At 49.7% G+C, this 26130-nt stretch overlaps 1 protein-coding gene across 3 annotated transcripts in view; it reads left to right on the top strand.

Annotated features, from left to right (window-relative positions):
• Positions 1 to 249: 249 nt before the first annotated feature.
• The window catches only part of ACVR2B (activin A receptor type 2B), a 39401-nt gene continuing 13520 nt past the window's right edge, over positions 250 to 26130 (top strand). Inside the window, exons 1-6 of one of the 3 annotated variants that reach the window (XM_003894667.5) lie at positions 250 to 659; positions 23799 to 24006; positions 24377 to 24486; positions 24657 to 24808; positions 24891 to 25034; positions 25643 to 25786. In XM_003894667.5, coding sequence (XP_003894716.4) covers positions 608 to 659; positions 23799 to 24006; positions 24377 to 24486; positions 24657 to 24808; positions 24891 to 25034; positions 25643 to 25786 — 810 coding nt within the window. In that variant the 5' untranslated portion in view covers positions 250 to 607. Of the gene's footprint in view, positions 660 to 752; positions 970 to 14685; positions 18127 to 23798; positions 24007 to 24376; positions 24487 to 24656; positions 24809 to 24890; positions 25035 to 25642; positions 25787 to 26130 lie in introns of those variants that run through there. The other 2 variants (XM_009201174.4, XM_031663467.1) reach the window with 2 other exon arrangements.

The raw sequence follows: 26130 nt of genomic DNA, 5'->3' as shown, positions 1-26130 counted from the left end.
CATGCGCGTCCCCCTACCCGGGCGCGGGCTGGGGGCGGGGCCTCCGTGTTGTTGTTTCTCTGGGGCCCCGCCCCTCAGGGGGGCGCGGACCACGCGGCCGGAGGGCCCGCCTCCCCTCCCCCTCCCCGCCCAGCCCGCCCGCCTCTTTGTATCCAACATCCGGGTTTCCCCGCTGGCTCGGCTCCGTGGCCGCCGCTCAGGAGCCATTTTGGACTCGGTTCAGCTCCCCTCCCCCCCACCCCTCCCCCCGTTCATGGCCCCTCCGGACTCGGCCCCTGCGCCCGGGGCCCGGGCCCAGCCCCGCCGCGCTATGCCTGAGTCGGGCGCGCCCCGGCCCGTGCCCCGCCGCCGCCCCCCGGCCCCCGCGTCGCCCCGGAGCCCGGGCCGCAGCCTGCGCCGCCCGCAGCGGCCCTGAGCCCGGCCCCGCCGACCGGCCCTTGGAGCCCGAACGCTGCTCGGGGACGAAGGCGCAGGAAGCGCGCACGGAACGAGACCGAAGGAAGGAGCGGGAAGGAGAGCGCAGCCGCCGCTGGGCCCTGCGCGCCCCGGGAGCGCCGTGCGGCCCTGCCCGCGGGCTCCGGGTGTGCGCGGGGCGGCGCAGCGGAACATGACGGCGCCCTGGGCGGCCCTCGCCCTCCTCTGGGGATCGCTGTGCGCCGGTAAGAACTGGGCGCGGCGCGGGTACGCCGAGAGGGCGCGCAGGGCTGGTCCCTGGCGCCGCGCGGTGTTTACCAACAAAGGGCGGGCCCGCGGCCTCGTCGCCGCGCCACCTGTATTCAGCTCGCATCTCCCGGGGCGGGGGCTGGGGGCGCGGTGGGCGCCCAGCTCGCCGATCTTGGGGACACGATCTTGTTTGTGCAGTCGTCTGCAGAGTTCTGGTTCCTAGAGGTGCCCCTGCGATGGGGGCCGGGACCCGGAGCCTCAGGGTCGGAGTTCGGGCTACGCGGGCGCGTGGAACCCAGGGAAAGAGTGAGGAAAACCTGAGCGTGGGGAAGGCGGCCAAGAGGGGTGGGCAGATCTCATTAGGGGTGGCAGGATTGTAGGTGCAGCAGCGGCAGCATGCGGGGAGGGTTGCACGTCCCTCAGAGTCACTAAGTGTAGCGAAGCGAAGGGGGGCGGCTTCACGCAGCCCAAAGTCCCTTGCATCTCTTGCCACCAGTCTGCGTCGCGTTACCGGCCCAGCGGGCTGTTGGTGCTGGCTCCCACCTGCTCCCTCTTTCCCTGCCGTTGGCCCCGGGATGCGGAGTGTGGTCGCTTCGCGGGACCGCTTTGTTTGGGCACTTGGGAGGGGAGGGGGTGGGTAAGATGGAAAACCAACAGGTTCCCCGTTCGCTCGGGCCTCCGGGAGGCACGTGGCGGGGTGGGTGACCCGCGCTTAGCTCCCCGGCGGCTGCGGGCGTGTGGTTGGAGGTGTTCGGCCAGCGCATGTGTGTTTGGGGGTATGTGGGTGCGGGCGTAAACAAGCGGAGTTCCGCCTGTAAAGCTTTTTTCTCCTGCGGCCCAAGCACCAATTTCCCTGTCCCAGTGGTGCCCGGGTACGCCTAACCGCGGCGGGCGCGCCGGGACGTCCCCTGGCCAGTCCTGGGAAACGTGGGGAGCTGGGCATTGAAGCTGTGGCGAGAAGGTCGGGGCGGCTGGTACCCGGCCGTCGGGTCCTGCGCGTCTTTGTTCCCAGCCCCCATTACACATGCAGCGCGGGTCCCCAGCCGCCCACGGTGGCAGCAGCCTGGAGTCTGGGAAACCCTCGAGGGGCGGGGCCGGGCGTGCAGGGGCGGGGCCGGAGTCCCCACGCTGCTGCGGAGGTGGAGATTTGGGGATTTGGCATCTCCATCCCATTCCCACCCTAGTTCTACCTCCTCCTCTGCGTCGTCGTGAGGCTTAGTTTACACCGAAAGCGAGTGAGTTCTGTAGGCTAGTAGCGCGCGCACAGCCTGAGTGCGGAGACGGGAAGGCAAAGACCAATTGGCACCTGAGAACCATATGGAAGAGGGTGTTGCAGCTCTCCTGGAGCCGCTTCCTGTGTGCTGGAGGCAAAGTGGTGGTCGTGTTGGACTTTGTGCTCCTCTTTTTTGCCCCGCTCCCTTGGGATGCATTTTCCCCAAGGAGGGCTTGAAAGTGACAGGGGAGGCATTGGTCTGCCAGAGGGAGGGCGGCAGCAAGCTGACTTGATAGGCACACAGCAGCCCACCGGGCTGCCTCCAGACCCGCTGCTTGCCTGATCCCTGGAAGTGCTGGGGCTCTTCCAAGCCCAGGCCTTTAGAAGAGCTTCCTCCCGAGACAGGACAGCTTCAAACCTGGGATCTGGGGACCACACCAGTCTCACACCTCCCTCATTAGGCAGGGCAGGGTGGCATCAGACCCCTGGAAGGAGTGTATTTTCTTTCTTTTTCCTCCGTTTCAGCCACCTAGCTTAGGCAGTGCTGAGCAGTGTATCCTGTCCTGGGAAGAAGGTCGGGGGTCACTGGATATTTCGTGTAGTCACACCAGCCAGTCCCTGACCTGTGAGGAACTGTGAAAAGAGCTGCCCCAGGCCCAGTTTGGAGCGGACCTGACCCTCTGTTGTTTTGGCTTCAGGGATGCCCTTTTATTTCAAGCTCCTGGCTTGCTGTTTGGAATAACCCCCACCCTGTGCAGCACACAATGGCCTGCTAGAAGGAACATCTAGAAGAATGCTGTCCTGGCGACAGAAATAGTATATGAACTATGTATACATATAAAACAACGTTTTCTAGTAGTCATGTTAATAAAAGGAAGAAGCAGCAGCTGTGTCTTAGTTGGGACTTCCATAAGAAAATACTGTAGACTGGTGGCTTAAACAGCAGAAATTTATATCGTCAAAGTTCTGGAAGCTGTAAGTCTGAGCCCAGGGTGCAGGGTGCTGGCATGGTTGGGTTCTGGTGAAGACCCTCTTCCTGGCTTGCAGACATCTGCCTTCTTACTACATTCTCACATGATGGGTGGGATGGGGCTAGGGGGTGTTTTCCTCTGTTTATAAGACTGTGAATCCTGTCCCCATTACCTGAGGGCCCCACCCTTCTGACTTAATCTAACCCTCACTACTTCCCAAAGGTCCCATCTCCAAATACCATTACACTGGGAGTCAGAGCTTCATCATATGAATTTTGGGGGGACACATTCTTTCCATGAGATGGAATGAACTTTAATAGTATATTTTACTGGCCTGGCGCAGTGGCTGATGCCTGTAATCCCAGCACTTCAGGAGACTGAGGTAGGAGGATCACGAGGTCAAGAGATCGAGACCATCCTGGCCAACATGGTGAAACCCCATCTCTACTAAAAATACAAAAATTAGCTGGGCGTGGTGACACATACCTGTAGTCCCAGCTACTCCGGAGGCTGAGGCAGGAGAATCGCATGAACCTGGGAGGTGGAGGTTGCAGTGAGCCGAGATCATGTCACTGCACTCCAGCCTGGTGACAGAGTGAGGCTCCATCTCAAAAAAAAAGTGTATTTCACTTAGTTTGATATATACAAAGTAATCATCTCAGTCTGAAATCAGTATTAAAATGAGACATTTTGTGTTCCATTTTTGTACTGTCATCAAAATCCTGTGTGTGCCTTACAGAACATCCTCAACTCCAACTTTCCACATTTCCAGTGCTCTGCGGAACATTTGGCTAGTGGCTACCATATTGGACAATGGAGTCTCAGAAGGGAAGGCAGAATTTATGGTGTAATAAGTGGCACATGGTGCTTGTCACAAGATCAGTCAGTGGTCAGTTAGTTCTTTAATAATTCTTTAAGTCTTTTGTGGTCTGTGCCTGGCCGAGTGTCCTTGGGAAACAAGCCATTTGGCTCTTGCATTTCAGTGGACATCCTGGACAGTCAACGCTGTATCCTACAAGAACTCCTAACACCTGTCTCTGTACTCTGTACTTGGGGTTCAGATCAAAGGGCCTATGGGGGTGGAGTGAACAGTATTCTAGGTGAAGTGTCCAGAGCTCTTGGAGAGGGACCTGCCTCCTGTCTGTCCCATCAGGAAGTGCAGGCCCTGATTGCTCTGATAGGCTGACCGTTCTTTGACCCAAAGATGTTTCTTGGCTACTTCCTTGGTGGAGGGAACGAGCTTGTGAAGTGAAGTGACTTTCATCCCTCAGGCCTAGTGTAGTGGTAGCTGCCAAGGACATGGGCTGCAGAGCCATGGGCCATGGGTGCCCCTCCCAGGGAAGAGTGTTTTCTGCTATCTGTCCTTGTATCTGCTGGGCACTTGAGGCTCTGCCCCATCTGGGTGAGCTGTCCTTTGGGAGGAATCCCTAGCTCTTGGGGGCCCTTTCAAGACAGATGATGTGAGAAACCTGGCCATCTTTCCAGGCCCTACAGCTGGGTGAAAACATAAGATCTGAACCCCATGGCCTCCCATCGCTTGGGTGGGCCTCTGTGGTATACTACTCTGTGGGTCTTTCTGGGCATCAAGAATCTCCAAAAACACCTGGACCTCTGCTGGCACTTCACCTAAGGAGCTCCCGTCATAGGGAGCCAGTGAAGAGCCCACATTCTGTACAGTGGTCCTTGATGTCGTAGACCCCTCTGAGAATCTGATGAAAGCTATGGACCCTTCCCCCAGGAAAATGTAAATCGGTATATGTGCATGTGGCTGTACATTGTATGCACCCACTCTGTTTTGTAGATACTAGGAACCTGCTGCCCCCTGATTAAACTCCTTGAAGTCCTGGCTGCCCTGCACATATCCACTGTAGCAGTCCTAAGGGGCAGCTTGTTCTGGGGTGGGAGGGGTGCTTGTTCCACCTTGGTACCTCACTTACTTTGCCTTTTGTGATCCCGCTGGATGTCTGGTGTCTCTTTCCAGAAAGCTGCCCTCTTGAGTGCCTGCCTATGCATTCAGCCCCTCTGCTTGGGAGCTCAGGGTAGTGCAAATGAGAACCAAGGAGTATCAGTTCAGGAGTTTAGATCCACTCACATACACTAACCTGTCACCATGGATTGGGATCTGGAGGGTTGAGGACTGGGTCTGGATAATCTTTTTGTGGGTAACTCCAGATAGACTCTAGATAGTCCTGAGGTAGGGTCCTGGTTGCATGGGCCTCACTCTAGAACGGGGTTTCTCAGCCTTGACACTATTTACATTTTAGGCCTGATGATACTCTGTTGTGTGTGGGTAGTGGTGGGTTGAGCTGTTCTGTGCATTGTAGGATATTCAGCAGTATCCCTACCTCTACCCACAAATTCCAGTAGATCATGTCAACCAAAAATGTTTCCAGATCTTGCTAAAATGTCCCTGGCAGAGGTGAGAGCAAAATCGTCTCCTGTTGGGAACCACTGATCCAGAATGTTCTCATGCTTTCAAAGAGGCACACAGTTGTAAGAAGTAGGTAGGGGTAACGGCTTATGAGTGCATATCCATCCCCCCACTCTGGATGCAGGGTTGAAGGTGAGGTTCTCCTCAAGGCCTAGGAGATTCCTGCTTAGTGAAATCTGCTCAGCACGTGAGAGTTTGGTTCAAAATTAGTGGTTCTGGTGTACAGCTTGCCACCGAGGAGAGTCCTGCGTCCTTGAGTTTTCCCAGAAGTGGTTCAGGTTTCAGGGAGGCGGAGGCTGTGGGTGGCTGGGCAGCCTGCCTGCCCGCACCCGCCCACTCGCCTCTGACCGTTGCCTTAAGGCTGGCACTCAGCCTCTTCCTCCCGTACACGCAGAATGTCAGGAAGTGCCTGTTGCTGGGGACTCTCTGCCTGCCCAGCACCCCCTCTCTGCTCACCTAGGGGCCTCAGGAGCTGAGGCTAGCCCTGTCTGCCAAGCGGAGCACTGGGGTTGTAGCAGGCCGTGGGCATGCCCCTTCCCCTGAGCAGACCTGCCGTGTGGCGCTCCGGGGAGCCGCAGAGGCTGTGGGCCTGGAGCCCCCAGGCCGGGGACACCAGGGCAGGTGGGCAGCCTCTCCCCAAAGGTATGGGTGCAAGTCTCTCCCCTCTCTTCAGGGTGTGGTGGCCAGATGGGAATCTGAGGGCAGGGCCAGGCTTCCTGCTGTGGACCTGGGGAGGTGTGGGCAGCGCTGCCTTAGACATGCGGCAGCCAGCACTGGAGGCCCCGGTGGAGCGGTTTGTATCTGTGGAAGCTTGTCTGTTGGGCTTGGCAGGCTGGCAGCCCCCTGTGGCTGCCCCCATGTTTATTTTCTACTCCTACCCTGGCCTGCTTCGAGCTTGGCTAGGGAATGCTTCTGTGGGACTCTCTCTCATCTTGAACTCAGTGAGACACAGTTTGCTGCACTGGGAAGTGATTACAAACTGGACTCTTAGGATGGCGGAAGCATTTTTCAAAGTCCCAGTTTCCAAGTGCTCCACATCACTGGTATGTGAAGTGCTTGCTGAGGTTCAGACTTTAGTTCCATCTGTTTTTGGGGTCTTTACAAAGGGGACTTTATTTCCTTCTCAGAATTCTTTCTCTTCCTTCCCTCCCATTCTGTCACTAATTCTGTATTCCAAAACAGAGACCCACCCCCTTGTTCTGGGCTTCCTTTTTTGGTCTCTCATTCTGCACCAGACTTAGGGGTCCATCCTAGCCCTAGAGGTGCCTATTCCTTGTGGTCCTGGGGGTACCACTCCTGAATGCCCAGGTTTTCCAGGGGTGGAAATGCTGCTGCCTTCTTCTGACTCTTTGTTTATTACATTGGTCAGTGATGTCTCTGACTAAGACAATGGTAGGTGCTAGAAATCAATGGATAAAGCAGACTGGGATTGTTCAGGGGTCAGCCATGCCTCTTCCTGCAGGGCCCAGGACCAGTAATGGCTTTCTGCCTTCGGATAGCCCCATGCTTTCCTCTGGTTATTCTAGGCTTGCTGTACACATGCATGTGCCTTTTTCAGATTCTTTCTGGGACTGGCAGCTCCAACTGGGTGTTTTCATTCATGGACACATGACCTCTGGAAGCGGGTGTGGAAAGGAAGCCTGTCCCACTGGGCAAATGTGAGGCCCTCTTCCCAGGGGAATGTTGCCTGGACAGGTCTGACCTGCTGGACAATGGGGCTTCTCCCTGGCCAGTTTCTGGGCTGGAGCTGAGGTGTTTTGTGAGGCGAGCTCATGCTCTTTGCGTGTGTTCCTCTGCCGACTATTTCAGTTCCACTCTGACAACCAAGGAGGCTAAAATTAGTTTTGGAGAAGGAAAAGGAAGGCTAGTTGGAAACCCAAGCCCTTGGCTGGAGAATGGAGGAGGCTGATTCCCAGGTTTGTGCCTGAGCATTTCGGAGGATGGGACCAGACCAGCTGTTATCTGTCCATCTGAGGAGAGGGAGGGGTCCCTGTGGCCTCCCAGACCTGAACCAATTAAAACAGGAGACTGACTTGGAAGCTGACTCTCTCAAGTGTTGATGCCAGGATGTTTTTTCCTTCTGGCTTGTGCAGTGGTGCACAGTGTTTTCAGGTATGAGGACAATGCCTTTTAATGAATGTCCAGTGTCATTGATAACCCTCCTCCCCTTCCCCTCCAACTGGATTATTATGTGTCCGTTGATTTAGAAAGCACGCATGAGTTTTCCCAGCCTGGGCTGGCAACCATGGTTTAAGAACTCTTATTTTATGCACTTTTTGGGAATTTCCTTCTCACTGAAGTTTGATATTGGGTTAGAGGGGAGTCCTGTGGCCCAGGGCTCACACAGGAGGTCCAGCTTCTCTGTGTAGTGAGGGCATAGTGAGTAAAGGCTCATCTGCTCTGGGGCTTAGAAACTAGAGGAGCAGAAGGGTTAGAGAGATGAATTCTGGTTTCTCTTCCCACCTGGCTGGCTCCTCCTGTGAACCTTCTGGCTGAGGGTGAGACCTGCAAGGCTGTGTGGGAGTAGAAGGAGGGCCAGGGTAATGCAGTCTATCTCCCCTGCCCTGAAACCTCCCATCCAAACCTCCCATCACTGAAAGGTTAACCACCCTGGGGTGTAGTTGGGGGAGTAGAAGTCACTTCAGCCCTAACTAATTTTTCCATTTCTAAAAACAAATTATTACTTTTTAAACAAGTAATATACCTACATTGTATCACAGAAATTTAGATGTTACGGATAAAACTAGGGTCTCCTTTTATCATCTCTGTTCCCCATCTGAGGCCTCCTCCAAACGTAATCCTTTGAAGGCTGAGGTATATTCTTCCAGACATTTTTACCTGTGCATCTATAGAAATACTTACAGAAATAGACAGGCTTTTGGCCAGGCGCCGTGGCTCACACCTGTAATCCCAGCACTTTGGGAGGCCGAGGCGGGCAAATCGTGAGTTCAGGAGATTGAGACCATCCTGGCTAACACAGTGAAACCCCATCTCTACTAAAAATACAAAAAATTAGCCGGACGTGGTGGTGGATGCCTGTAGTCCCAGCTACTCGGGAGGCTGAGGCAGGAGAATGGCGTGAACTCGGGAGGCAGAGCTCGCAGTGAGCCAAGATAGCGCCACTGCAGTCCAGCCTGTGGACAACTGAGTGAGTCTCATCTCAAAAAAAAAAAGAAATAGGCTTTTTTTTCCACCTAAAATGGTGATGCCGAAAACATTTAGTGAAGTATAAACATATACAGAAGAATGTACAAGTAATTAAACATAAGTGACAGCTGAGAAGCATTTTCACAAACTGAATACACTGGTGTAGTCAGCATCCAAGTCAAGAATCAGAAATTTTCCAGCCCCCCATCCCCAGCAAGCCCTGTTTTGTTCCATTTCAGTCTCTACCAACACCCACTAAGGTTAACTACTATTCTGACTTCTAACAGCATAAAATAGTTTCGTCTGTTTCTGTGTTTCGTATGAATAGAACCTTACAGAATAAACTGCTTTGCGTCCATCTTTTCCTCACCATGTTTGTGACTTTAACCTATGTTGAATATCATGGCTTTTTAAACTCGGAGATTTGCTTTGGCAAACTTTCTGATACATGTGGATCTACTTTGATCTTTTTAATAACTATGTAATATTCTAAAGTTTAAGTATAGACTACATTTTACCTAGCTTTTTATTGATGGACTTTATGATTTTTTTTTTTTTTTTTTTTTGAGACGAGTCTTGCTCTGTCGCCCAGGCTGGAGTGCAGTGGCCGGATCTCAGCTCACTGCAAGCTCCGCCTCCCGGGTTTACGCCATTCTCCTACCTCAGCCTCCCGAGTAGCTGGGACTACAGGTGCCCGCCAACCCGCCCGGCTAGTTTTTTTTTGCATTTTTTAGTAGAGACGGGGTTTCACTGTGTAGCCAGGATGGTCTTGATCTCCTGACCTTGTGATCCGCCCGTCTCGGCCTCCCAAAGTGCTGGGATTACAGGCTTGAGCCACCGCGCCCGGCCTGGACTTTATGATTGTATAGAATGTATGCAGACTGTTTCTCAAGGATAGATGAGAAAATAACTTCTGGATTTTAAGGCATGTATTACTGGTTTTAATAGATACTGAAAAATGGTTACACTATTTTATTTATTTATTTATTTTTTGAGGCTACCCAAGTGATGGCAGTGGGGGTAGAAGCTGGGTGATTTGGCAGTTGGCTCTCTGCGGTAATCTGTGAGCATCCTTCCCACCCCCACACCCCAACCCCTGCTGACATGCTAGATTACAGAGGTTAGAAATAGCCTGTTTTCAAGAACGGTGCTGGGACATGAGAAGCGCTCATTTCCACTGGCTTAATGTATGAGGAAACCTGGAGATAACTTCTCGTGCCTGCGTCTCCTACCTCGTGCCTGAGTCTCCTGGGTACTGTGCTGATGAGGGAAGTAGCAGTGGACAAGCCAGGATGTGCTCATCTGGGTTTGGGATGGAAGTGCATATGTGTGTTCACTTACCGGGCTCCATGCTGCCTGCAGACTCTGAAGAGACTAAGGCACTTGCTGAAGGTTGCTGAAGAGCTCTGGGTAACGGCACTACTGGCGAACCTACTGCATTTGACAAAATCTGAGTGTGACAAATTCTAATTTCATATGTGGTGATAATGATGGTGGGGGTATTGGAGAAACCTGTAGAAAAACTATTTTAGAGTATGGTGAGAAGCTTTTCATGACAGAAGGAGCTCTGGTGAGTTTCTGTTCCTGGCTGAGTGTATGCCTTGTTCCCTGTATAACTCTCTGCCACAGTTGGCAGAAGACTTAGGGAAGATAGTTTGGGATGACTTGTTCTCCAAAGCTCTTGCTTCCCAGTCTTGTTCTTCAGCTTGCTGCCTACTCTTTACTGTTATGTTGGGATTCTTTATGTAAGTCCACTTGTCAGGCCCTGCTAATGAATTTAGATGACACTCAAGTTTGTGGAACTGTTTCTAGTACAAATGATACTCCAATCATCTTTCCCACATTATACGTATGATGTGCACTGTTTGTGTCTTAGTCTGCTCAGGTTGCCATAATGGAATACCATAGACTGGGTGGCTTAAACAACAGAAATTTCTTTTCTTACAATTCTGGGGGCTGGAAGTTAAAGATGAAGGTGCTGTCAGGATTGGTTTCCAGTGATTTTTCTCTCCTGGGTTGGCATATGGTAGCCTTCTTGCTATGTCCTTTTTGCTGTGTGTATCTACTCCAGGTGTCTCTTCTTATAAGGATGCCAGTCCTGTTGGACTGGAGTTCCACCTTTATCACCTCATTTAGCCTTAATTACCGTCTTAAAGGCCCTATCTGTAAATATGTTAATGGCAAAACCCGCAATTACTTTTGCACCAACTCAGTAGTCACATTGGAGGTTAGGGCCTCAACCTATGAATTTTGGTGGGACTCACTTCAGTCTATGACTGTCTGAAACAATAAAGTTTGGTTGAAAGTGAATTCTGTTTTCCTCTTGAGTGACATTTTGGAATGGAAGTTACTTTTTTCAGGGCTTTGCCCTGGTATCTCTTTTGTTCTTGCTTAATACTGTCCATGGACAATCTTATCTACACTGGTGGGCTTAATTTCTGTGTATGTGTGCAGGTTCCCTTGCCTTTGGGCATGTTACGATCCTGAAAATATGTCTAAAAACTGGGTAAAAAGCAGATATGGAGATGTCCTTTTCTGATAATCAGGACCAAATCTCTTTCTAAAGGTAACTGGAGAAACTGGAAAAAATAAAACTTCTCTGGTTGAAGGCATTGTATATCTAAGAAGATACTGAAGACCTACCAGGCCAGTATCGGCATGAGAACAAAGGCCTAGGGTGATGATTTTGGTATTTGGGTCTGTTTTTAGTCATAGGGTCAACTGAGAGGCTGCATTTGATAGCTTTGTGGGGCTGGGAAGACAGGAATTGGAGTTCTAAGCAAAGGGTGGGCAGAGTCAATCACTTACTTGGGATTGAGATCCCAAAGATATAGAAGTTAGGGGGACCCACATGTAGACAAACACTAAAGTTAGATTGAAATATTCTGGGGTGCTGGGTGTGGTGGTGCACACCTATAATCCCAGCTACTTGGGAGACTTGGGAGGTGGGGAGGATCATTTGAGCCCAGTAGTTCAAGACCAGCCTGAACAATACAGTAAGACCCATCCCAAAACCAGAAAATATGTTCTGGGTAATGGTACCTTTAGACATGTTAATTCTTTCTAGAGGATTTATGTCATTCTAGGCCTCGAATTATCTCTATAATTTTTCAGATACAATGACTGGTAATTTTAAGTAAACAACCAGCCAAAACATCACAGTTGAAGCCAACCTGGATGACCTCCAGGTTGGAGTTGCCGTGTACATATTTAAAAATAGAAGTGTTCAGCCAGGCGCAGTGGCTCACACCTGTAATCCCAGCACTTTGGGAGGCCGAGGTGGGTGGATCACGAGGACACTAGTTCAAGACCAACCTGGCCAACATGGTGAAACCCTGTCTCTACTAAAAATACAACAAAATTAGCTGAGTGTGGTGGCAGGCGCCCTGTAATCCCAGCTACTAGGGAGGCTGAGGCAGGGAATTGCTTGAACCTGGGAGGTGGAGGTTGCAGTGACCCGACATTGCACCACTGCCCTCCAGCCTGGGTGACAGAAAGAGATTCCATCTAAAAAAAAAGAAGAAAGAGAAGGAGAAGAGGGTTCACTGTGGTCAAGGAAATGATAGTGGGAATTTCAGCAGATAGCTGAAAACTATGAAAAGGAAAAATCTCTTAAAGACTTGTTCTGCATAGTAACAGAAATTAATAAATCAGTGAATGCTTTTATCAGGGGATTAGGTGAAACTGGATAGAGAATTAGTGAACTGGATGATAGATCAGAAGAAAGTATAAACTGAACCACGGACAGGCAGAAAAATGGATAACAACAGAATAAAGAGAAACCCATAGAGGATGAAATGAGAAGGTCTAAGATTCATGAAATCATAGCCACAGAAGTAAAGGAGAGAGAATGAGGCAGAAAAGATAATAGCTGAGAACTTTCTAAAATTAAAGATATCAAGCCACAGATTCAGGAGGTCCTGTGAATCCCAGGTAAGACAATAAATTTTAAAAATCCACATCTATATCCATCACAATAAAAATTCTGGAAACCAAAGACAGAGAATGTTGAAAGCAGCTAGAGAAAAAAGGCATTATTATCAAAAGAGCTGTAGTTATACTGACAGCTAACTTCTCAATAGAAACAGTGGAAGCCAGAAGACAATAGAATGATAGCTTTAAGTGCTGAAAGAAGTAGTTGTCAGCCTAAAATTCGGTATCAAGTGAAACTGTCGTTCCGGAAAGAAGGCATCATGATGTTAAGTGAAATAAGCCAGACATGGAAAGACAAATACCATATTATCTCACTTATATTTGGAATCTAAAAAGGTTGATCTCATAGAAATAGTGCATAGAATAGTGGTTACCAGAGGCTAAGGACGTAGATAGGAGATCAGATGGGGAGAGGGTGGTCAAAGGGTACAAAATTACATTTAAAGGAATAAGTTCTGGTCTGTTGCACCGTAGGGTGATTGTAGTTAGCAAGAATGTATGGTATATTTCAAAATAGCTAGAAGAGAGGATTTTGAATGTTCCTACCACAAAGAAATGATAAATGGTAATAGATTTGCTAATTACCCTAATTTGATCATTACACAGTGTATACATGTATCAAAACATATTCTACCCCATAAATATGTACAGTTATTACGTGTCAATTTTTAAACAAAACCCCCCCCTTTTTTTTTTTTTTTGAGATGGAGTCTTGCTCTATCACCCAGGCTGGAGTGCAGTGGGGCAATGTCGACTCACTGCAACCTCTGCCTCCCAGGTTCAGCAATTCTCCTGCCTCAGCCTCCTGAGTAGCTGGGACTCCAGGCACACGCCACAACGCCTGGCTAATTTTTGTATTTTTTAGTAGAGAGAGGGTTTCACCATGTTGGTCAGACTGGTCTTCACCTCCTGACCTCGTGATCTACCCCTATCAGCCTCCCAAAGTGCTGGGATTATAGGCATGAGCCACCACACCTGGCCTACAGAACTTCTTAAAAAAGAAGGAACATGTCAAGGAATGTGTTCTTCAGGCAGAAGGAAAATAAATCCAGATGGAATGTCAGAGATGAAGAGAAGAATGAAGAGCAATGAAAATAATAAATATTCAGGCATTTATTGTGAGAATGTGTTACTGAGTTTGAAATACCACAAAAGAAAATGCTTGGCAACAATGCTGTATGTGAGAGTGGAGTGAAAATGAATTTAAATTGTTCTAAAGATTCTTACAATGGCCAGGAAGAGAGTGGAACTACCAAGTAATACTAAATTTTGATAAGGCATGCTGTCATCTCTAGGGTAACTTAAAGAATAGATTATAACTTTCAAGCTAAAAAAGAGACAAATGGCCTGGGTGCGGTGGCTCACGCCTGTAATCCAAGTGCTTTGGGAGGCTGAGGTGGGCGGATCACCTGAGGTGCGTTGTTGAAGACCAACCTGACCAACACGGAGAAATCCCATCTCTACTAAAAATACAAAATTAGCCAGGCATGGTGGCGCATGCCTGTAATTCCAGCTACTCGGGAGGCTGAGGCAGGAGAATCGCTTGAACATGGGAGGCAGAGGTTTCAGTGAGCTGAGATTGTGCCATTTTTCTCTGGCCTGGGCAACAAGAGCGAAACTCCGTCTCAAAATAGAAAAAAAGAAAAAAAAAGGCAGACAAATGAGCCGAGTGAGTGGCTCATGCCTGTAATCCTAGCACTTTGGGAGTTCAAGTGGGGAGGATCACTGGAGCCCAGAGTTTGAGACCATCCTAGGCAATGTAGTGAGACCCCATCTCTACAAAAAATAAAAAAAAATCAGCCGAGTGTGGTGGCATGCACCTGTAAGTCTGAGTTACTTGGGAGGCTGAGGTGGGAGGATCGTTTGAGCTCAGGAGTTTGAGGCTGCAGTGAGCTGTGACTGAGTCACTGTACTCCAGCCTAGGTCACAGAGCAAGACCCTGTGTCCAAAAAAAAGGAGGCATGGAATAATAGAGAATTCTTCAGTTGAGAAGAAAGCAATAAGAGACAAGGGAACATAGACCAGATGAGATAAATACAGCTAATATTTCTAATAAATATATGATGTAAAAGTTATTATTATTTTTAAGACAGGGTCTCACTCTGTCACCCAGACTGGAGTGCAGCAGTGCAATCTTGGCTCACTGCAACCACTGCTCCTCCAGGCTTAAGCGATCTTTCCACCTCAGCCTTTGAAGTAGCTGGGACCACAGGTGCAAACCACCATGCCTGGCTAATTTTTTGTATTTTTGGAAGAGATGAGGTCTCATCCTGTTGCCCAGGCTTGTCTCGAACTCCTGAGCTCAAGCAGTCTGCCCGCCTCAGCCTCCCAAAGTGCTGGGATTGTGGGTATGAGCCACCATGCCGGGCCTGATGTAAAAATTCTTAATAAATATTTAAGGATGGACCTGAATACTTATTAAAAGCTCTGACTCTGTGGGTGGAGTTGGCTTAATCAAGGGTGATCTGATTGGGCTGTTTTGGGAATTAATTGGATTTCCCTGAGAAATATCTTCTGTTTTCTGTCTGGAGGGGGCAAGCCTGGATATTAACATCCTGGAAGTCACAGGGGATGAGAACTAGGGGTTCCTGTATTTGGTATATTGTTCTGTTTTCCTCCTGTTTCAGTGTGATACCTGTGCCCTCAGATTTGCCTGCTCCTCTTTGTCGAAGAGGCTCTCAGTTCATTTTCTTTGGAAAATAAACATAATCTTCGCTGGGTTGGAGAGGGTCAACCATGATGAGTGGTGGTAGGATCTGAGGATCTGACTGTACCTTACTAACCAACTCTTCTGTCTTTAGACTCATCTTTACCCTATTCTTTCAGAGACATCTGGTGCCACAAATTCCTGAGTTTTGAAGGGTTCTGTGGGGGAAGTCACATTGCTTTTCTACTTTATCTAGAGCCAACTTAGGAATCTGTGTGATCAGTTACCATGTGTATAAATGCTTTCCAGCCTTGAAATGTCATTTCTGTGGTTCTCTCCTGTTCTCTTTGTTCTTACAGATTTATGCCTTAAAATACTTTACTGTGGTTTTAGTGGGACTACTGGAGGGAGCAAAAGGAAATGTTTGTGTATAATCCTTGGCGTTTACCTGGAAGTTCTCCTTCCAGTGTTGTCCAGGAGTGATGGGGCCTGGGAAAAGGCATGTATTTCAGAGCTGTGGGAGGATGGTGCCAGGTCCTTGTTTACAAAGTCCAAGTTGGAAGTGACTTGAGGTCACCTGGCTTGGTTCCTTGTTCCTAGGCGGGACTTCTGAAGGCAGATGGAATTCCTCCTGTCACCTTGGAAGGTGCTCTTGTATTTACATTTCTGGCATTTGTAGTGAACAGAACAGTGGAAAATCCTCATGCAAAATACATAGAAATGCTGGAAAAAGTATAATAAACACCCTTTTAAAAATGCATATACATTGCTGCATGTATAAGAAGTAAGGGAAAAGCAAGAAAGGGCTGGAAACTAGAGCTGTATGCCTTCACTGGCTGAAACTGTTGATTCCTTGGGGACTTTGCCTGTCTTTGTAATTTAGAGATGTGGGTTTAGTAGCAGTGTGGACAAGAGGAGACAAGATGTAGAATTGAGACTGAGGCCTTTGCATGGCCTCAGACTTCTGTTGTGTTATACCTTCAGTAAAAATGTGGGCTAGAGGAAATATGTCTTTGTTGACAAAGAGACTAAATAATGAAATTGTCTGAGACTGGGTCGGGGTTGGGGTTGGGGTAGTTTCCCTGAGAATTTGTGACCATAGGCCTATGCTCATGTGAGCTTGGCGTTTACCATCCTGTTCTCTGGTAAACTAAGTTGAGAAATTAAAGTGGTTCCAAATAGTTAATGTCCTAGGGAGACTGGCAGAAGCCAAAAATATAAGTTACATTTGAAAGGTTGCCCCTTCAAACTTGGCCTCAAAGTAGTCCAACAGAAAAGGCCCCAATGAACATAAACTCAGTATTCAAAATTCTAAAGTCCTATGAGGAAACAGTACCATGAGTAAAGTCAGAAATAACAAATGTCAGAAGCAAACTTTCAGGAAGTTAAATTATAGAATTCTAAGAGAGATTTGGAAGTAGGCCAAAGTACAGAAGTATCAAAATTGACCAGGAAGTTTCTTTTTAATAGAGCTTATAGAAATGAAAAAAATAGAATAATTGAATTTATAAATTGAGTAGAAGGACTAAACAACAGATTAGACATAGCTTAAGAGAGAATTCGTGAATTGGAAGTTGATCTTCAGGAAATACCTGTAATGGTGTTTAGACACAGAATTGGAAAATAGGAAAGGAGAGTTAAGAGACTGGACAGAATGAGAAGGTCTAATACGCTTGTAATAGGAATTTCAGAATCATAGAATATGGAGATGCAATATTCAAGTTGATAATAGCCAAGAATTTGTCAGAATTGACAAAAAACACAAGTCATTAGAATCTAAAGGCATAGTGAACCCCAAGTAGTATAAATTTAAATATATACTTAGACACGTACCTTGTAGTGAAACTGCAAAGAGAGAAAGCAGCCAGAGAGAAAAAAACAGAATATCTACAAAGTTAAATTAATAGCAGACTTTTCAGCAACAGTAGTGGAAGCTAGAAAATAGTGGAATAATATTTTCAGAGAGCTGAGATAAAATAACAATCTAAAATTTTATGTTCATCTAAATTGCAATTCAGGAAGAAAGACAAAATATTTTGAGAAAAGCAACAAAGGCTCCTCTGCCAAGAGATCTCTATTGAAAGATTTTTTTTCAGTAAGGACAGTGGTCTCAGAAACGCAGAGATGCAGGGAAAGATGACTGTATGGACACTTACAAAATACAGACACAAATAATGTCTGATTTGGGAGCTGGGTAGTAAGAACAATGACACTAAATACTGAACACAAGCAATATGTTAAATTAGATGTACATTGGAAGAGTCATTAGAGTTTCAAATATTTAAGTTCCAATGAGGGATGGTAGAGATGTTGATTTACCCTTTCAGTGTAAGTGTACCCATTAAAGTTTATAGGCCTAGCTTACAACGGAATAGGAATGAGATGTATAACTTCAAAAGTGGCTAAAATAGGAAATTTAAAAAGATAATCCAAACAGAGGTAACAGTAGAGAAGAAACAAATTTAAACATACCCAGTAATCATATATGTAAACATACCCAGTAATAATAAATGTAATGAGACTGAACTCTAATTAAAAGATGGTGTTAGATTGATTTGGGGGGAGGGAAGAGAGAAAGATTTCTTTAAGTTAGAAAAGATAATTTTCTTTAATACTAACACACACGAAATGTCATATAGCTATGTTAACATCAGATAAAATGGACTTTTGGCAAAGAGCATTCATTGCAAATAAAGAGGGTTACTATATAGTAAGAAAAGTTTTATTACCAAGAATATATAAAATAATTTCTATAACTCAAAGGAAAAGCAATCCAGTAGAAAAATGAGAAAAGATACAAACAAGCAGTTCTCAGAAGGAAATGTTAATAATCGTGAGAAGATGATCAGTCTCACAAGTAATCAGGGAAATGCAGATCCAAATTGTACCATTTCACACTCACCAGGTGAACCCCAGGTGGGGCTGTCATCTGTTGGGAACTTAGATTGACACATCCACTTTGGAGAACAGTTTAACGGTATTTAGTCAGTTGATGATGTTTAGACCCTATGACCTAGCCAAGAAATGCCCACACATGAGCACACACACACACAAAAATGTAAAAAAGAATTCATGATGGCATTGCTGAGATCAACAAACATAAATAACCTGAGTCCAGTAGGTGAGTGGATGCTTAAAGTTATGTGAGGTTTTAAGCTTCTGAAATAAATGCACTTCAGAGCTGCAGGAGAGGCAGCAGTATATAAAGAACATGCACTCTAGAGACAGGCTGCCTGGGTTTGAAGCCTGATTTTGACAATAAATAACTTGGTAAGTTACTTAGCCTCTTTGTGCCTCAGTTTTTATAAAATGAGGACCTGCACAGGTTTATTATGAGGATTAAATAAGTTACTCTTTGCAGAAGAATGCTTAGTATAGGACCTGGGATGTAGTGTGAGCTGTATAGGTATTACATAAATGTGTGTCAACCTGGATGGCTTATAAATACATGGATGAAGGAGAAAAAGCATATGTATTAGCGATTGTATTTGATTGCCAGAAACAGTCAAGAGTTACTCTCTCAGGTAAAAGAAATGCAAAGACACAATGTTGGAATATTTGGGGTTTTTTTTCTCCCCTATTATACATGCCACTCCACAATGTGCATACACGTGTGTGCGTGTGTCAGTGTCTTTGTTATACACTCTAGCCTTCCTTCCTGGCCCCATCTGTCTCTTCAGGTTCCCTCCATCTCTACACCCGGTTGCCCTTACTCTGGTCCTGGGGAGGTGGTAGATGCTGCTTTGTGGAGCTAGGGGTGTGGAATCATAACATGGATAAGTCACTGCTCTTGGCCCTCCTTGGCTCTTATGGAGGGACCTGCTAGGGCAATAAAGGCAGCTGGGCAGACTCAGGGCTGCCTTTCGAGGGGTGCTGTCTGTGGGGAGAGCTGCCTCTTCTCTCTGGGCAGATGTGAAGGCTGGACACCAGAGGGAAAACACTGGCCCTCCTGAGACATTCTTTCTTGTCCTTCTCTTGGCCATGGAGGCTTCTGGGAGGGTGTGCCCCAGTGTGCTGGCAGAAGCAGACCTAGATAGATGTAGTGGTGAGTGGCACTCCTCACAAAGGTGGGACTGGGCACCTGCTCCCTGGGGTAGGTGGCTGCCAAGGGGCCTCCAGGAGCCAACCGAGCAGTGGTTCTGCTGGCTGCTGGGGTCAGTTCCTCTAGGAGACACTGGCTGGACTGGGGACACCCAAGTGCAAAGCTCAGGGACTCCAGGGGAGGTGGGCATGGACACTTCACCTCTGAACCATCTCCTCCTCTTTCTCTCCCCATTGCACTTTGAGCCCCTCGCAGACAGGACCCTGGTGAGATTTCTCCCTTTTCTCCTCAGGGCATAGTGGGTATGTCCAAAGTCTAGTGGGCTGAGCTGCTTCATAGGAGAAGCGAACCTCCCAGTGTTTGACCTCCCAGTGCATGTCTTCGAGCATCAAAACTAGCCAGCTTAGGTTCTGCTGCCAGAAATGTTAGTTCAGAGTGCAGTCTGCATGTACTGTGTGTGTGTGTGCATGTACTGCGTGTTTGTGTGGGGGTCGGGAGTGGTGTATCTGGGAGTGGTGTCCTGCCAGGAGGGAAGGTTTGGGGAGCCCTGGGTACTTTCTTTCCACTGGGATTAGGCCTCTTGGAGCATAGGGACTGCCTCCTTGGGGACATTGCCACTTGTATTTCACCTTCCTTTGGAGGCCAGCAGTTGGTTTGGCTGTGACTCAGGGATGCAGCAAGCCCCTTGTCCTGGTGTCTGGGAGCTATGCTCATTTACCTCGGGGCTATGAGGCAGCAGGCCTAAGGGGGTACCATAAGCACCCCCATCTTGGGAGCATGGCTTCTCCTCCTGCCAGGTTAGCTGAGTGGGCTGGGGGTCAAGGGGAGCCACCTGTGCATGGATGCCCTGGCTTCCTGGGTGTGGGTGGGAATCTCTATCAAAAGGCAGAGGTGGCCTATGGTTGGAGTATTGCCAGAGGCTATAAATAGCTGAGTGTGTGAAGGAGAGTCTGGGGAAGAGAGAGGAATGGGGGAGGCCCCTGGGTCTCCAGCTGGCAGCAGAGCCCTGTGGTGAGGGAGGGGCATGGAATGTTACATAGGGCTCTGAACATAAAGCTCTTGTAGGCATGGTGTGACTTGATGGGCTGGGAGTCATACAGGGTACTTGTGTTGTAAGGGATTGTCATAGGGAGTAGGGGGTAGGTGTGGCTCTAATACAGCCAGTGTGCCAGGCAGTGTTCTAACCACTCTTAAAGTGCATTAATTCAATTAGTTGCTACAACTTCCTTAGCTGTGAAGTATTGGAGTAGGACTTGAAGTCTGGCCCACTCATGTCTGCCATGTTTCGCTGGGTTGCCAGTAGGAGGATCTGGTCAGATGGGGGTCAGGTGACATCTTTTTGAAATGGAGTCTCGCTCTTGTCGCCCAGGCTGGAGTGCAATGGCACGACCTCAGTTCACTGCAACCTCTGCCTCCTGGGTTCAAGTGATTATTCTGCCTCAGCCTCCTGAGTAGCTGGGATTACAGGTGCCCACTGCCACGCCTGGCTCATTTTTGTATTTTTAGTAGAGATGAGGTTTCACCACACTGGCCAGGCTGGTCTCGAACTCTTGACCTCAGGTGATCTGCCTGTCTTGGCCTCCCAAAGTGCTGGGATTACAGGCGTGAGCCATTGTGCCTGGCCCAGGTGACGTCTTGAACCCTTGGGTCCTCTGAGATTTGGAACTCCCAGCCTCTTCACTTGGGTCCTGCCCATGGTAGTGGCTAGAGGGTGGTCCCTGACTTATCAGTGGCCTGGAGAGAGGAGGTTACTCTGTTGGCCTCCCTTGTTTGGACTCCTACCTCAGCACAGAGGCTTGTTGCTTGTCTCAATGGAGATGGAAACTCTAAGGACCTAGGGCTTGGGCTGCAGGCTGAGGCCATCCTTCCTTGTTGTTCCCTCCTTTCGAAATCTTGCTCTAGCCATGATACCTACACCCTTCTGTCCATCTGTCTGTCCACCCATCCATCCATGATGTGTTTGGAGTGATTCTACCACTCAGGACAGCAAGGGCCCTGCCTTCATTGGCTTTCCAGTCTTGTGGGGAAAGCCTGACATTTAGGAAGTAGTTGTCGAGTACGTGTGTAATGTTTTATTTCTCATACAAGTGTTCGTTGTGTTATTTCATCTTGGAGATTATTTTTGGTTATGTTGTTGGTACACTTTTCAGATGTCTGAGATATTCCTTTAAGCAACAATAGGCCATTAGTCAAGGGTGGTTAAGTTAAGTGGCAGGGGAAGCACAAGGGCCAGTGGAAGTAGAAAGTTTGCGTGGTCTCAGCTGAGGGAGAGGGAAGAGCTGAAATCAGAGGAAGGTGGGGAACCCTACGGTCAGAGGTGGTAACTTCCAACTTATGAAGCCTATAAGCTGATCACATTCAAGGGTGTGACATTATGGTGTGGCTGCAGTGAGGGAAGGAAGGTAGGGGAGTGCCCAGCTTCCCTGTCTGCAGTGTAGCTTCCTGGCTGGCCCCACAAGTCTCAGGTCTCCACGGACCCCCACTAGAACTGCTGCCGTGGATGCAGTGGGGCCCAGCCTGGCGGGAGGAGGCCCTGTGGCCTCTGGGCAGGGTGCTTCGAATAACCCAGTCATTGGGTGCTGCTACAGGCAGACTGGGGCAACGTAGGTGCAAGCCTCAGTCCTGGCCCTGGTGTGCTTGCTCAGCCTTTGGTCAGCTACTCCCACCCCACCCTCTCAGGTTCTCCCTCTAAACCTTAAAGCCACATGCTTGATGAAGGGCCTGACTGGGGAAGCCAGTGTGTACCCTCGTAAGCCTCTCTGTGGACCCTGAGGCCCTTCGTTTGGAAGAGGCTGAGTCCCAGCTGACTGGCTGGTCAGGAGGCCGTGCGTTTGCCTTTCACAAGTGTCAGAGCCTAGGCTACCTGGTGTAGAATGACCAGAGCTGTGGCTGGGCACTGCCATTCTGATTGGGTGACATTTCGGACCCTTGGGCGCTACCTGGATCCTTGAGTTTCGTTGCTTGCTCCTGCCCCTGGAAGAAACATCCTATCACTTCAGGGAGATGCAGAAAGGGGTTGGGTTTGACAGGGGAATGGCTGCTCCAGTGGTGGGGGGCTTCTTTCACCTGACAGCCAGTCAGTATCCTTCTCTCTGGGGTATACCCTGGGAAATCAAGCTCTTTCCTCATGAAGGCCACCAATGGGGGTGGAGAGGAGAGTGAGGATGTCCTTAGGCTACACTAGCGTTCAGGGTACTTTGCCCTCCCCAAAGGTCAGGGCAGGGTTTGTGTTCCTTGCTACTCCAGTCAGCCATTGAGGCTGATGGCGAAGTAGGGCTCTTGGCTGCTGATGGGCTGGCTGTCTGATGGGATTGACTCTGACCCCTCCCTCCTTCCTGGGACGGGAATAGTGGTAGAAGACCAGCCAGGAGTGGTGCCAGGTCACTGGCCTACTTGGGCCCAAGAAGTGTGGACAGGATGGCTGGATGCTTGGTGCAACTATCCTCTCAGGTGTCTGCGTGGGGTTCTAGCAATGAGGTTGTAAATGCCACCACCTCCCTCCATTGTGGGCAGCCTATAATGGGGTGCTGGCAGAGCTTTCAGACAGAACCGAACATCCTTTGGCATCTCCATATTCTTTCCCATCTCAGGGCTATGTGGTTCCTGGGGGTAGTGGGAGTAGACTGGGGCTGGGACTGGAGGTTGTTTTGTAGGGGATGGTGAGGAAGATGGATTTGGGGAATGTTTGAAATCAAGTTTGAAGGAAAGTGTTTGAATGGTGGGGGTTGAAGTGGTTGTCCACCTGGGTGGCACTTCCTGCAGCAGGTGGAAAGGGGTTCAGAAGTGATGGGGAGTGCCCCGGGGTCATCAGAAGCCTAGCCAGGAGAATGATCTGTGATCGCAGGTTAAGCCACCATCTAGCCCTCCTCTGCCTGAGGCACGTATTCCCTTGGTGACTTTGAGAGGCTTACCCTGTACACGCAGGCCTCATTCCTTATGTTCTCCAGCCCTGCATGGAGAACATTCCTTATGTTCTTCAGTACCAGGTGTGGTTGCTGGGTGTAGAAAGGACGCTTACAGGGTCCTTGCTTCCCTTTACGTATGGGCAGGGAGTTGTGGAGGACCCACTGGCATGGTCTCCCTGGGGAACTGTCGTGAGAAGGGGGTTTGGGGGCAGAGACAGGAGCAGCAGGAAGCCACTCCCCTTTGCAGTTTTGCCAAGTGGTCCTTGAGATCTTTGTCACAATCACCTGAGACAGATAGAGGTGGTTAAAAGCACATATTCTGCACCCATTCCCATTGGGATGGGTCTGGATTGGGCCTGGAAATATATATTTGAGTGAACACTGGTCCTCTTTCCCACACCTCCAACATACGGTGATTCTGATGTGCCCTGGGGTTTTAAGGGTGCCCCTTCATCAGTTTCTGCTGCAGCAGGGAAGTAGCCCCACCCCCACCCAGGAGCCTCAGGTGTTGGTGGCCTTTCTGTGCATCTGGCCTCTGTCTGGCTGGCTGTTTATCCATCCTTCTGGGGCATTAGGTTTCCTGCCTCCTCTCTTTTGCTTAGGCCTAGGGGCAGCTGTGATGGGCTGCAGAATAAGGTGGGGGCTGGTGCCAACTGGTACATGTAAATTAAGAGGTGTTGGATGGATGGGTGGCCTGCGTCCAGGGGTGAGTGCAGGGGGTTGGTGACCCCAACCCACCACCCGGCCTCCCTCCCTCAGGGTGGCCTGGCACCCAGGACTGGGAGTAGGGGTTTGGGTGGTGGTCCCAGGGGCATGCTCAGTGGTTCTCTTTTCTCTGGGGCACAGGCTCTGGGCGTGGGGAGGCTGAGACACGGGAGTGCATCTACTACAACGCCAACTGGGAGCTGGAGCGCACCAACCAGAGCGGCCTGGAGCGCTGCGAGGGCGAGCAGGACAAGCGGCTGCACTGCTACGCCTCCTGGCGCAACAGCTCTGGCACCATCGAGCTCGTGAAGAAGGGCTGCTGGCTAGATGACTTCAACTGCTATGATAGGTACTCCACGATTCGCCCTCCTTTCCTCTTGGACCCACCTGCACTTATACTGCCCACTGGACCATTTGGGTCTCAGGATGTCTGAGTGGGAGATAAAGGACCGAGAACGGGCTCTTGAGATGGTAGCCAGGGCCCCACGCCCTTCCACACCCTATTTGTCCTACCTCAACCCTGAGGAGGGGTCTCAGTGAGTGTCAACCCCTGGCTGTTCCTCCTTGGCTTTGGGTCTCCTGTAGGGGAGGTGAGTTCACACCATCCCCCTGATGTTGCCCATGAGGTGCTCTGTCTGTGAGGAGGGGTTGGCGGGGCAGGCCTGGGGCAGTCTTGCATCCCCCAGGTGAGGGGTGTATGGAAAATTCTGTGCCTCCAGGCAGGAGTGTGTGGCCACTGAGGAGAACCCCCAGGTGTACTTCTGCTGCTGTGAAGGCAACTTCTGCAACGAGCGCTTCACTCATTTGCCAGAGGCTGGGGGCCCGGAAGGTGAGGGGGCAGTGTGGAAGTGGGGCCTTGAGTCAGCCGACCTGGGCCTCTTTGGCTTGGAGCTCTTGGCTCCTCAGTTGGGTGGGGTGTGGCTACAGGGCCCTGTAGTCTGGCTCTGGAGGTGTGAGGGTGGGCAGACTGTTTGACACAGGGCTCTGTGTGTCCCCCAGTCACGTATGAGCCACCTCCGACAGCCCCCACCCTGCTCACGGTGCTGGCCTACTCACTGCTGCCCATTGGGGGCCTTTCCCTCATCGTCCTGCTGGCCTTTTGGATGTACCGGCATCGCAAGCCCCCGTACGGTCATGTGGACATCCATGAGGTGAGACAGTGCTGGCTTGGGGCAGGGCAGGGTAGAGGTCGGGAGGACAGGCCAGACCTTATTAAGCCTTGCTCTCCCCCAGGACCCTGGGCCTCCACCCCCATCCCCTCTGGTGGGCCTGAAGCCACTGCAGCTGCTGGAGATCAAGGCTCGGGGGCGCTTTGGCTGTGTCTGGAAGGCCCAGCTCATGAATGACTTTGTAGCTGTCAAGATCTTCCCACTCCAGGTGAGTATTTGAGGGGCTCCATCCAGGTCCTCTGCCTCCACTGTAGCTTGAACTGGAGGCTCTCCTGCCCTGAGGCAATCCAAACCCCAAATACATTGTGGTATTAGAGAAAAGTGAGCCTTATTGGGCCTATTTACTCATGTTACACTTGGCTGGTCTGTAGATTTCATGCAACTGTGGAATTTTATCATAGGACTAGGGTAGGGCTTTGCAAAACCTTGATTTGCCCCAGTTTCCAAGGTTTTGTTTTTGACATTCAGTTCTTTCCAGCGGCCCTGGACACCAGGTCTGGCTCTGCCTCATTTGTTGGGTGATACGGGGTCACTCACTTCCCGTCCGTGGACCTTACTGGCCCCGTTTGTAAATCAAAGTGCTAGGCTTAAGTGATCTCAAGGATCACTGTTGGCCTCATGCTCCAGGACCTAGCTTAATACAGATCTTCTCCTGGTCCTGTTACAAATGCTGAAGCTGCGAGGCTGCGGGGTGGGGAATCAGCTGGGAGGCTCGGGAGTGGGGAATGGGGAATGGTTGTTCTGCTGTAGGGCAATGTGACTGTAGCAGGGCTAAACCAGCCAGTTGTCCCCCCAACCCCTCACCCCCGGCCTCAGGACAAGCAGTCGTGGCAGAGTGAACGGGAGATCTTCAGCACACCTGGCATGAAGCACGAGAACCTGCTACAGTTCATTGCTGCCGAGAAGCGAGGCTCCAACCTCGAAGTAGAGCTGTGGCTCATCACGGCCTTCCATGACAAGGTGAGCCACACCCATCAGAATGGACTCTGAGAGGAGATAGAATGCCCCCTTGGTGGCTCTCCATAATATGATGACCCCTTCCCTGTGGAGGTGTCCACCATGAGGTACTCTGCCCCGGTAGCACTATCCACGATGAGGTTACCCCTGCCATAGGAGTGGACATAGGTGCCCCTATGATAGGAACCTCTCACCCTGGGATAAGTTTTTGTGATAAGAGTAGTGACTGCATGATTCCCACCCCCTAGCCCTCCCTGCCTCCTGGCCTCATCTATCTTCCATATCAATTGTAGTAGCCTCCCAGGAGGGCAGCCTAGTCATTGGCCCACTGAGACTTCTCTGCCAGG

This window comes from Papio anubis, chromosome 2, assembly GCF_008728515.1.
Source record: "Papio anubis isolate 15944 chromosome 2, Panubis1.0, whole genome shotgun sequence".
NCBI lineage: Eukaryota > Metazoa > Chordata > Mammalia > Primates > Cercopithecidae > Papio > Papio anubis.
Note: the sequence above shows the minus strand (reverse complement) of the source record. Positions and strands in the feature narration are given on the sequence as shown.